General features: G+C 50.0%; 1 protein-coding gene across 1 annotated transcript; it reads left to right on the top strand.

The window, feature by feature from the left end:
• Positions 1–217: 217 nt before the first annotated feature.
• LOC116747061 lies at positions 218–11719 on the top strand. Its single transcript, XM_032618890.1, has 5 exons — positions 218–249; positions 2936–3114; positions 4507–5525; positions 5625–10605; positions 11475–11719. The coding sequence occupies exons 1-5, from the start codon at positions 218–220 to the stop codon at positions 11717–11719; spliced, it is 6456 nt and encodes a 2151-aa protein (XP_032474781.1).
• Positions 11720–11935: the final 216 nt, after the last annotated feature.

Genomic DNA, 11935 nt, shown 5'->3' with positions numbered 1-11935 from the left:
TAAAACAACCCTTGGGCAGGAGTGAGCTGGAAAGCTGATGTACTCTCCAATCTCCATCATTATCTCTGACCCCATATCCCACTTGCCCCCCTCACTCTGTATTCCAATCAACCAGCCTTCGGACCATTCCTTCAGCATGATAAGCATATTCTCACCTCAGATCTTAGGCCTTTGTTGTTTCCCCTGCCTGAAAAAAAATTTTTTTCCAGATATTGACATGGCCAAGTACACCGTGGATCCCAGCCCCAGGTATGCCTAGGGGTAATTGAAAGAAACCCCTAGGTCTAGCTTTTCTCCTGCAGATGCCACTCCCACTGGCACAGGGTCCATTGTTAGTGGCATAAAACAAAAGCTATGGGTAACCTAATCACTCTGCCCCGGCATCAAGCAAGGACTTCTGAGCCCCCCAAATGTAACTACAGTAAGTCCCCTATATACAAACCTTTAAGTTGCGAACTTTCAAAGATGCAAACGTGCATTCCACGCTAATTCACGTGTCTGGCGTCCACTGTCACGTGCGTGCATCCTCTACTGTACTTTTCAAGGTACTGTACTGTAAGAGTAAAAATGTTTATTTTTTTGTTTTTCGTGTATTATTTGTGTAAAAACTATTATAAACCTATTACGGTACAGTCCTATATAGGCGATTGTGTTAGTTGGGTACCTAGGCTAGCTTTGCTGGACTTACAAACGTGCTCTCGGAACAGAACTCGTTTGTATGTAGTGGACTTACTGTCATTATTTCCTGGAGTAGTTAGGGGGCTGTGCCATAGGCCCAGGAACAAGCCCATATCAACAGTCTCTTTGAGACTACTCTCAGGGGACACCACAGACACTGCTGCCACTCTGAAGACACCCCTTTGGTGTCTCCTGCGGCATTACAGTTAGTCCTGCCCTGGTAGCCCCATGGACAGTAGGGTGCAGAAGATGCCTGGTGGTTTGTGGGGTGTTTGGGGTGAACAGCTAGGTTTCTCCCCACTGGGTTATCCTCTGCTAAAGGGGCCCAGGGCAGTCCCAGATGGGAAATGTAGGCTAAGGCAGCTCTACTGAGTCCGGTAGTGAGAAGGGCATTGGCACCCTCCTAGTACTCTTGCCTTTTAGGTGCACTGAGATCCAATTTCCAATGTGGGGAGGTTTCCCCAAACAAACAAGCAATTCTCGGACACTAGCAGGGTGTCCAAGAATGCAACTCAGGTCATCTCAGTTCTGACGCCATCTACCCAGAGACGGCATCAGATTCCACAGGTTGACGGTTCAGTCCTACAAGACTGCCTCCAACCCACCCCCACTTCAGATGCCGTCACAAGCCCGGGCTGTTACCTGTGCTTCTGACAAACTGGCTATAGATTGGAGGTCCCAACCATGCCCTCCTTGGCAACTCAGTTCAGACACCAGTCCCAAGTCCAGGTTGTGACCTGTACTTCGGACCAACTGGCTTGGTTCCAACAACCCCCTCCTTGGGGTCGACTAATTTGCTAGGGCAGCTCAAAGAATTCAGAGGAACATTTTACTCACTAGATCACTGGTTTATTATAAAAGGCTACAACTCAGGAAGCCAGATGGAGGAGATGCATAGAGCAAGGTGTGGGGAAAGGGTGCAGAGTTTCCATGCCCTCCCTAGGCTCAGCCCTCTCCCCATGTCTCGACATGTACACCAACCCGGAAGCTCTCTGAACCCTGTACTTTTAGATGTTTATGCAGGCTTCGTTACACAGGCACGATCGATTAAGTCATTGGCCATTGGCGATGGATTCAACTTCCAGGTCCCCTCTCCTCCCCTGATGTCAGGAAGTGGGACTGAAAGTTCCAACCCTCTGATCAAAGTTGGTCCCCCTGGCAACCAACCCCCATTCTTAGGTACAAAAGCCACATCATTAACATAATAAAAGACACCTTTGTGGCTCTCATCACTTAGGAAGTTCCAAAGGTTTTAGTAACTGCCAGAATTGGGGACCAAAGATATCTATCCATCTTCAGATATGGATCCCTACAGCAAAACAATCATAAAAGTCAAAAGATACTGGCCCATTACTAGAATCCCATTCAGTCATTAATAAATACCCAATCCAGCATCAGATCGTATGAAAATGTCTCACGGGGAGAGGCCACTCAGGTTTGCAATGTTCAATTTGATCTTGTCAGGTTCCAAAAGCAGGAGTGGTGCCAGCAGTATATGGCTTCATCCTTTCAGGCATCTGGTATGAGACAATATCACCTCTTGCTCTGAGCCTCTTTTGAGATGTTAACATAATATTGGATGTCCCTCATTACATAACCCATTTATTTAGTCATTCCCTTACCCTCAGCTACAATTTTTTCCTTCTCTCCATTTATATCTAAATTTTCCTACCTTTGGAAGGGACATTAGGTTCGGTCACAGTGCTTGTCTAGATCGCAGGCAGCAATACTTGTCTAGAAAGCGCCTCCCCCTCAGTGCACATCTAGTCAGATAAAGTTACACAGGCACAGAACTAGCGGGCTATCTTTACCTCCAGGCAATATAGCTGCATTCACTATTAATCCCAATTTTGTCAGATGGGGTGAAGGCACATCCTGCGCCGTCAGGCCCTCAGGAATTCTGACACAGAGGTTAAAAACACAGTTACAGTTTCTTGCTCAGGAATCAGCCCTGGTCCTGTGACCCCTACATCAAGTAGGGAGAAGAAAAAGCTGAAGTGATGTGGGGAGAAAAAATACCAGCACCTTCCCCTTCCCCCCAGATCCACCAGAAAAACAGAGAAATCTACCCAGTGAGGAAAGCCCCACTCGTGTGAGTGGTGAAGGCGTGGAAGCCAGCCCTTCAGGCTTCTATCCCCCGTTATAGACCACCACTGTTCTAACTGCCCCTTTTGACTCTCTATCAAACTCTGAAGAGATACCTCACTGTCCATCCTAGGACATTATGAGCTGGTGAATTGTGCTCCTTGGTCTGAAGAAACGATGCTCGGATGTCCAAATTGGTGCGCTATCTTGTGTTCGGGTTCTTTCCTGACACCCTGAGCATTTGCATCTACCGCCGGGTATGCACAGCCCAGGCCAGAGTCAGCATCGTGCCTGTCAGGACCCGTTTGGAGCCCCCAGCGCTTCCAGCCTCAGCCTCACTTGCCAGCTATGGTCAAGGCCTTCCCACCAGAATCTGCCACGCAGCCCTCCGCACTCTCTGTCTCTCTTGCTGACAGTGAAGGGCTATGTTCTACTTTGGTAGAAATAGGACTGAATTGATGCCCTGCCATTAGGCCGTAGTGCTGCTAGGATTGCATCGATCTTCCTGTTTGTACTGTTTGTAACTATGGCCCCATCTTAAGTATTCCTAATTGAAAAACAAAGCCTCAGGAAACCGAAACTTAACCAGCCGCTCTCGCTTCTGTAACTATGCTTGCTGAACCCCCTTTTGCAACCATCCAACCAATCAGACGGTGACTAGTGTCTTTGTTTAAAAGTTAACCAATCAGTGACTAATGTCTTTGTTTAAAAGTTAGCCAATCAGTACCCCCCACCCCTGAAGGTCGCGAGCTTGTTTGTACCTGTCTATAAAAGAGCTGTACTAAACTCCATCGGGACCTCTTAGCGTCACCGGCAACGAGTGCGCGGAGGTCCAGGTTCGAACCTGCAATAAATGACCCTTGCCGTTTGGCTTTGACTCTTGTCTCTGGTGGTCTTGTGGAGGGGTCTCGTGACCGTGGGCATTTCATTTGGGGGCTCGTCCGGGATGCCCCCAAGCCCACCAGACATCAGGTCAACGGGTCATCGCTGACAACCGATCGGTAAGTAAGCTGGCTCAAGGTACCTTCTGTTTTGGGGACTAGGACAGTCCTGGCGGACGCGCTATAGGACACCTAGTCGGGCGTGGTTGGAGACGTCCACCGCGACCCATCTGGGGGTTGATAGCCCATCTGAAGCGCGCACGCGATAACCTCCCTTCCTCCTTTTACAGGCTCCGCTATTGGGACTGCTCTTAATCACTTTCGTTTTCAGAATAACCTTTTCTAACCAACCTCTTCCAGGACCTAAACATGGGCCAAACACAGAGTACCCCTCTCTCCCTCCTTCTCACTAATTTTGGGGATGTGAAATCCCGAGGACACGATCTCAGTCTGGACATCCGGAAAAGAAAACTTATTACCTTCTGCCGCTCTGAATGGCCAACTTTCGGGGTTGGTTGGCCCACCGAGGGTACCTTTTGTCTTCCTATAGTCCTAAAAATTAAATCTAGAGTTTTCTTACCAGGGAAAGAAGGCCATCCGGACCAAATCCCCTACATCTTGGTATGGCAGGACCTGGTAGAAAACCCACCTCCCTGGATGGCCCCCTTTTTGTCATCAGGGACATATAAGATCCTTACGGCCCGACCAACTAAACCTCCCAAGCCTCAGACCTCAACCGCACCCATACTTTCTGACAGCCAAGACCTCCTTCTCATAGAACCCCCTCCATATCAACATCCTCCTTTGGCCCCACAACCGGTCCCCCTTCCTGCTCCTGACCCTGCTCCTCTCCCCTTGGAAGAACCTCCTGTGGCCCCTCCCGAGAGGCCACCCAGGTCAGAACCGGAGGAGCGAGAGGCAGAGGCACTGCCGGCCCTCCTGCCCAATGAAAATAACTCCCCTGGGCCGGCTGGACGCACCCGTGGACGCACTCAGCGCGACCCAGGGTTCCGCCATCCAGATTCCACCACAGCCCTACCCCTACGAGAAATAGGCCCTCCCGATGAGACAGGGAACCCCCGACTCCAATATTGGCCATTCTCTACCAGTGACTTATATAATTGGAAAACCCAGAATGCTCGTTTTTCTGATAATCCTAAAGACTTGATAGCTCTTCTAGATAGTGTTATGTTTACCCATCAGCCCACCTGGGATGACTGCCAACAGCTTCTCCGGATCCTGTTCACTACCGAGGAACGAGAACGAATCCAGCTGGAGGCAAGAAAACTGGTTCCTGGAGATGATGGTCAACCCACCGCTAACCCTGATCTTATTAATGCAGCCTTTCCCTTAACTCGCCCCCCGCAGGATGATTGGGACTACAACACCGGAGAAGGTAGGGGACGACTGCTCATTTATCGCCAGACTCTAATGGCGGGTCTCCGGGCTGCCGCGCGCAAGCCCACTAATTTGGCCAAGGTATATTCAATTGTACAAGGTAAAACAGAAAGTCCCTCCTCTTATTTAGAAAGATTAATGGAAGCCTTTAGGCAATATACCCCTATGGATCCAGAGGCCCCCGAAAATCAGGCTGCCGTTGTAATGTCCTTCGTTAACCAGGCAGCCCCTGATATTAAAAAGAAACTCCAGAAGTTAGAAGATCTGGAGGGCAAACAGATACAGGACCTACTCCGTATTGCTCAGCGCGTCTTTAATAACCGAGACGCCCCAGAGGATAGACAACTTAAAGCCACTGAGAAAATGACTAAGGTCCTGGCCGCCATTGTTCAGAAAGATCAAGGGGGCCCCCCAGCCACTCGACCTCCCAGGCGACCATTGGACAGAGATCAATGTGCCTATTGCAAGGAAAAAGGCCATTGGGCTCGGGAATGCCCCAAAAAAAGGCAGCCGCGCCCCAACCAGGGGCAATGGCAACCGAAGGCCACCACCCCAGTCCTGTTTACACATGATGCAGAGTAGGGGGGACAGGGTTCGGACCCCCTCCCCGAACCCAGGGTAACCCTACAAGTGGAGGGGAAACCAGTCCAATTCCTGGTGGTTACAGGGGCACAGCATTCGGTCTTGGTTAAGCCCCACGGGAAAATTTCTGACAAAACCTCCTGGGTCCAGGGAGCTACGGGAGTTAAACGTTACCCCTGGACCACTCAGAGAACTGTAGACTTGGGCACGGGAAAAGTAACCCACTCCTTTCTGGTCATTCCCGATAGCCCTTGCCCCTTACTGGGGAGAGACTTACTTACTAAAATGGGAGCGCAAATTCATTTTCGGTCAGAGGGGCCGATCATGACAGACCCTCACAACCAACCCATATCTGTGCTCACCCTGAACTTGGAAGATGAGTACCGACTTCACCAGGAACCACCCTCCCAAAATCAAGATATAAAGTCATGGCTTCAGCAATTCCCCGAAGCATGGGTAGAAACAGGTGGGATGGGACTAGCCAAACATCGCCCAGCCCTATTCATAGAAATCAAACCAGGGGTAGATCCTGCACGTGTCCGACAATATCCCATGCCCATAGAGGCCAAAACTGGTATCACTCCACATATTCGCCGGCTTCTTGACCTAGGTATACTGCGTCCCTGCCAGTCGGCCTGGAACACACCCCTGCTGCCAGTCCGCAAACCTAACAGTAAAGACTACCGCCCAGTACAGGACCTGAGGGAAGTTAACAGACGAGTCATAGACATCCATCCTACCGTACCCAATCCATATACTCTTTTGAGCGCCCTTAGTCCAGAAAAACAATGGTATACTGTGCTGGACCTCAAAGATGCCTTTTTTAGTTTACCCTTAGCACCCAAAAGTCAAGAACTCTTTGCCTTCGAATGGTCGGATCCCGAGAGAGGCATAAACGGACAACTCACCTGGACCAGACTTCCCCAAGGATTCAAGAACTCACCTACCTTGTTTGATGAGGCCCTACACGAGGATCTCAGTGAGTACCGGAGACAAAACCCCAATATAACCCTCCTGCAGTATGTTGATGATCTCTTAATAGCTGCTGGGACCACTGAAGCCTGCCTGCAGGGAACCAGAAACCTCCTACAGACTCTCGGCACCCTGGGATACCGGGCCTCTGCCAAAAAGGCGCAGATCTGCAGGCCTGAGGTAACTTACCTGGGATACCTACTGAAAGGGGGGCAACGATGGCTCACAGATGCACGGAAAGAGACTGTCCTCCGCATCCCCAGACCCACCACGCCTCGACAGGTGAGAGAATTTTTGGGGTCAGCTGGGTTCTGCCGTTTATGGATACCCAAATTTGCTGAAATGGCCAAACCACTATACTTAGCCACCAAAGAACAGACGCCCTTTGAATGGACAGAGGAGGCTGAGCAATCGTTTCAGCAGATCAAAACTGCCTTGCTATCCGCACCCGCCCTGGGTCTCCCTGATGTCTCCAAACCCTTCCACCTCTTTGTGGATGAAAACAAAGGCATAGCTAAGGCCGTGTTGACCCAACCCCTCGGTCCTTGGACCAGGCCTATCGCTTACCTATCGAAGAAATTGGACCCCGTGGCTGCAGGCTGGCCTCCTTGCCTCCGGGTGATCGCCGCCACAGCCCTATTGGTAAAGGATGCCAACAAACTAACTATGGGACAGGAATTACATGTCACCACCCCCCACGCCATCGACGGGGTTCTCAAACAGCCTCCCGACCGATGGATGAGCAATGCTCGATTGGTCCACTACCAGGGTCTACTGTTAAATCCTCTCAAAATCAGCTACACTCCACCACGGGCTTTAAACCCTGCCTCTCTATTACCTGACCCAGACTTAGACTCCCCACTCCATGATTGTGCAGAGGTACTGGCTCAGATCCATGGGGTTCGGGAAGACCTACGTGACCAGCCCCTATTAGATGCACAAGTCACATGGTTCACTGACGGCAGTAGTTTTGTCCAGCAAGGTCAGAGGTATGCGGGGGCAGCGGTAACATCGGAAACTGAGGTGATATGGGCAAAGACTCTCCCCCCAGGGACCTCAGCCCAAAAAGCTGAATTAATTGCCCTGACCCAAGCTCTTAAGATGAGCAAAGACCAAAAAGCCACCATATATACAGACAGCCGGTATGCTTTCGCTACCGCACACATACATGGGGCAATATACCGAGAGCGGGGACTACTCACAGCAGAGGGCAAAGACATCAAGAACAAAGAGGAAATCCTGGCCTTGCTAGCGGCCATATGGGAACCCAAAAAGTTAGCCATTGTACATTGCCCGGGGCATCAAAAACCCACAAATCCAGTCGCCCGGGGCAACAATTTGGCAGACCAGACGGCTCGAAAGGCGGCATACACTCCAATACCATTACTTCCCCTACAGCTGCTGGATCCAGGGCCCCGGGAATTACCGCCCCAACCCGACTACTCGGAAGATGACATTAGATGGATAAACAAACTCCCTCTAACCCAGGTTAAAGACGGATGGTGGCGGGACGCTAAGAACAATATCCTCCTTCCAGAAAAACTAGGAACCTTGGTCCTTGAACGGATCCATCGTAGCACCCACTTGGGCGCCCGACGGCTACAGGATCTCATCAGACAGACTGGACTTAAAATTAAAAATGTCTCCGAAAAAACTGAACGACTGGTTGCTGGCTGTGCAGTCTGCCAACTCCATAATGCTAACACCCACCCACCAACCGCTGGCATCCGGGAAAGAGGGAACCAGCCCGGAGCCTACTGGGAAGTGGACTTCACGGAGGTAAAGCCTGGCAAATATGGATATAGATATTTACTGGTGTTTATAGATACCTTTTCAGGTTGGACTGAGGCATTCCCGACCAAGAATGAGACAGCACAAATAGTAGCTAAAAAGCTACTAGAAGAAATCCTGCCCAGGTATGGCTTTCCAGTTATGATAGGGTCAGACAACGGGCCGGCCTTCGTTTCTAAGGTAAGTCAGGATCTGGCTTCCATACTTGGGGCTGATTGGAAATTACATTGTGCATACCGCCCCCAGAGTTCAGGACAGGTAGAAAGAATGAATAGAACTCTAAAAGAGACCTTGACTAAATTAACCATGGAGACTGGCGCTAACTGGGTAGTCCTACTCCCCTACGCTCTGTTTAGGGTGCAAAATTCCCCCTATAAGCTAGGATTTACCCCCTACGAAATAATACATGGTAGGCCTCCTCCTATTATCCCTAACCTAAAGACTAATCTTATCCAATCGGACCCAGAAAATAATCTCCTGTCTTCCCTCCAAGCCTTACAGCGGATACATGAGACAATCTGGCCCAAACTAAAAGAGCTATATACAACAGGACCCCCGCCTACTCCACACCAGCTCCAACCAGGTGACTGGGTCCTTGTCAAACGCCATCGACAAGAGACCCTAGAACCCAGGTGGAAAGGACCTTACCAGATCATCCTGACAACGCCGACGGCCATCAAGGTGGACAGCATAGCTGCCTGGATCCATTACACCCACGTCAAGCCGGTGGACCCACTTTCTGACCTCATCAAGTCCACTAAAGCTGACGTCACCTGGACGGTTGATCGGAGTAAGGACAATCCCCTCAAACTGACCTTACGCCATACCCTCCCCCATGAGGACCAAGGTACTGCTGATAGCTCTAATGACAGTCCTAACCCTCAACCCTCGGGCCACGAGGGGAGGATTCAACCCCCCCCCCCCACTAAGAATGCTTTAATGCAACAACTATATGGTGCACCCTGCGAGTGCAGGGGAGGTACTAGCGAGACTCCTGTTGTTCCCCGTAGGTATACTCATATGCAGGATTGTGGGGGAATAACTGCATACCTTGTTCAGGTATATGGAGGCACCGGGGTCAAAACCAGCTGGCAATGCCACCATAAGCCTAAACCACTCCCCCCCCCCCGAGCTATTTGCCCCTGTTCTACTTTTCAGGAATCAATGCATAGCACGTGCTACTCCTCTTACCAGCAATGTACAGGGACCAATAACAAGACTTATTTCACAGCCACACTACAGAATAATAAAAGTCCCACCATTAGTGATAATAATAAATACCTTCAGGCTGGATGCATTGGCACTCCCGGGACCCCGGTGTGCTGGAATACCAGGGCCCCCATACATATGTCAGATGGTGGAGGGCCCCAAGACGAAGTGCGCCAGATAGAAACCCGAAGACAAATAGAAAAGGCCTATCAGGATCTGTACCCACAGCTCAGCTACCACCCCCTAATTCGCCCTAAGGTCAATCCCTCTGAACTGGACCCCCAAACCACGACTATACTAGAAGCTACTTTTGCGCTTTTAAATACCACCAACCCCAACTTAGCACAAGATTGCTGGCTCTGCCTTCCTCAAGGACCGCCCCGCCCTATAGCTATCCCCATTTTCGCCAATTTAAACATCAGCAAACAATGTAACCCAACTTTACTCCCCGAGCCGTTTCCCATACAATTTTCAAAGTTTTCAACTACCTTTAATACCTCATGCTTTGTCAAGAACGATTCCCTCTCTAACGCCAGTATTGACTTGGGAATCCTTTCATCTACTGGATGTAGTCAGTATATCCCCGTAAACTCCTCCCTCTGTAGTCCTAACACCACTGTCTTTGTCTGTGGAAATAACCTAGCATACACCTATTTACCCCAGAACTGGACAGGGGTCTGCAACCTAGCCACCCTCCTCCCTAATGTAGACCTGATCTCGGGAGACACTCCATTGCCCATTCCCAGCTTTGACCTTTGGGCAGGAAGAACCAAACGAGCCATTACAGCCATACCCCTCCTGGTAGGACTAGGAATTACAGGAGCTGTGGCCACAGGGAGTACAGGTCTTGGGGTCTCCCTTCACTCCTATAATCAGCTGTCTAGACAATTAATAGAAGATGTAGAAGCCCTCTCTGGAACCATTCAGGACTTACAGGACCAATTAGATTCGCTGGCCGAGGTGGTCCTACAAAATAGGAGGGGCTTAGACTTGCTGACAGCTGAACAGGGTGGGATATGCCTCGCTCTAAAAGAAAAATGTTGTTTTTATGCAAATAAATCAGGCATTGTAAGAAACAAAATTCACCAGCTCCAGGAAGACTTAGCCCGCCGTTGGTCAGGATTTCATGGGATGCTTCCCTTCCTCCTCCCCTTCCTGGGCCCTCTACTATGCCTCCTTCTCCTCCTCACTATAGGCCCCTGTATATTCAACAAAATCATGGATTTCGTCCGAAAAAGAATAAACACAGCTCAGCTAATGGTATTAAGATCACAATATCAGCCATACGAGGACTTAGAAAATGAAGAAACTGAGCCTTGAGGACCCAAGATTGGCTCCTCTGGTTCATGAAAGAAGGGGGAATGAAGGGCTATGTTCTACTTTGGTAGAAATAGGACTGAATTGATGCCCTGCCATTAGGCCGTAGTGCTGCTAGGATTGCATCGATCTTCCTGTTTGTACTGTTTGTAACTATGGCCCCATCTTAAGTATTCCTAATTGAAAAACAAAGCCTCAGGAAACCGAAACTTAACCAGCCGCTCTCGCTTCTGTAACTATGCTTGCTGAACCCCCTTTTGCAACCATCCAACCAATCAGACGGTGACTAGTGTCTTTGTTTAAAAGTTAACCAATCAGTGACTAATGTCTTTGTTTAAAAGTTAGCCAATCAGTACCCCCCACCCCTGAAGGTCGCGAGCTTGTTTGTACCTGTCTATAAAAGAGCTGTACTAAACTCCATCGGAACCTCTTAGCGTCACCGGCAACGAGTGCGCGGAGGTCCAGGTTCGAACCTGCAATAAATGACCCTTGCCGTTTGGCTTTGACTCTTGTCTCTGGTGGTCTTGTGGAGGGGTCTCGTGACCGTGGGCATTTCAACAGAACAGCTCTCATTGGCATCTTGGGCCTCTGAGGGAACAAGAAGACTTCGTGGAGATCCAGACCATCTCCGTGTTGCTGCAGCGTCCCCATGTCCACTCATCCCACAGACCCAGGTGGCCACCTCCAACGAGCACACAGGGATGAATATCTGCTCGTTGATTCCAGTCACCTCCCAAACCTGGAAGGGGGTTCTTCCGACAAGCATCGACACGTCCTCCTTTAATGCACCCCTCACAGTCCCATAGTGATTTCCATATGGGCATCCCTTTAATAGGCCAGGTTTCCATTGCCCTCTGTCTGACTGTATGGCCAGGCCATTGGCTGCTGCCCATGAGTCAGTAAAAACCCAAACACAGGGGCTTTACCACTGCTCAATTCTTCCATCACTGCTAGGAAATCAGCATGCAATTCAGCCCACCAAGCTGATTTGTTTTTACCTTCCTCCATCAAGGACGTTGTCC

This window comes from Phocoena sinus, chromosome X (assembly GCF_008692025.1).
Source record: "Phocoena sinus isolate mPhoSin1 chromosome X, mPhoSin1.pri, whole genome shotgun sequence".
NCBI classification, from domain to species: domain Eukaryota; kingdom Metazoa; phylum Chordata; class Mammalia; order Artiodactyla; family Phocoenidae; genus Phocoena; species Phocoena sinus.
Note: the sequence above shows the minus strand (reverse complement) of the source record. Positions and strands in the feature narration are given on the sequence as shown.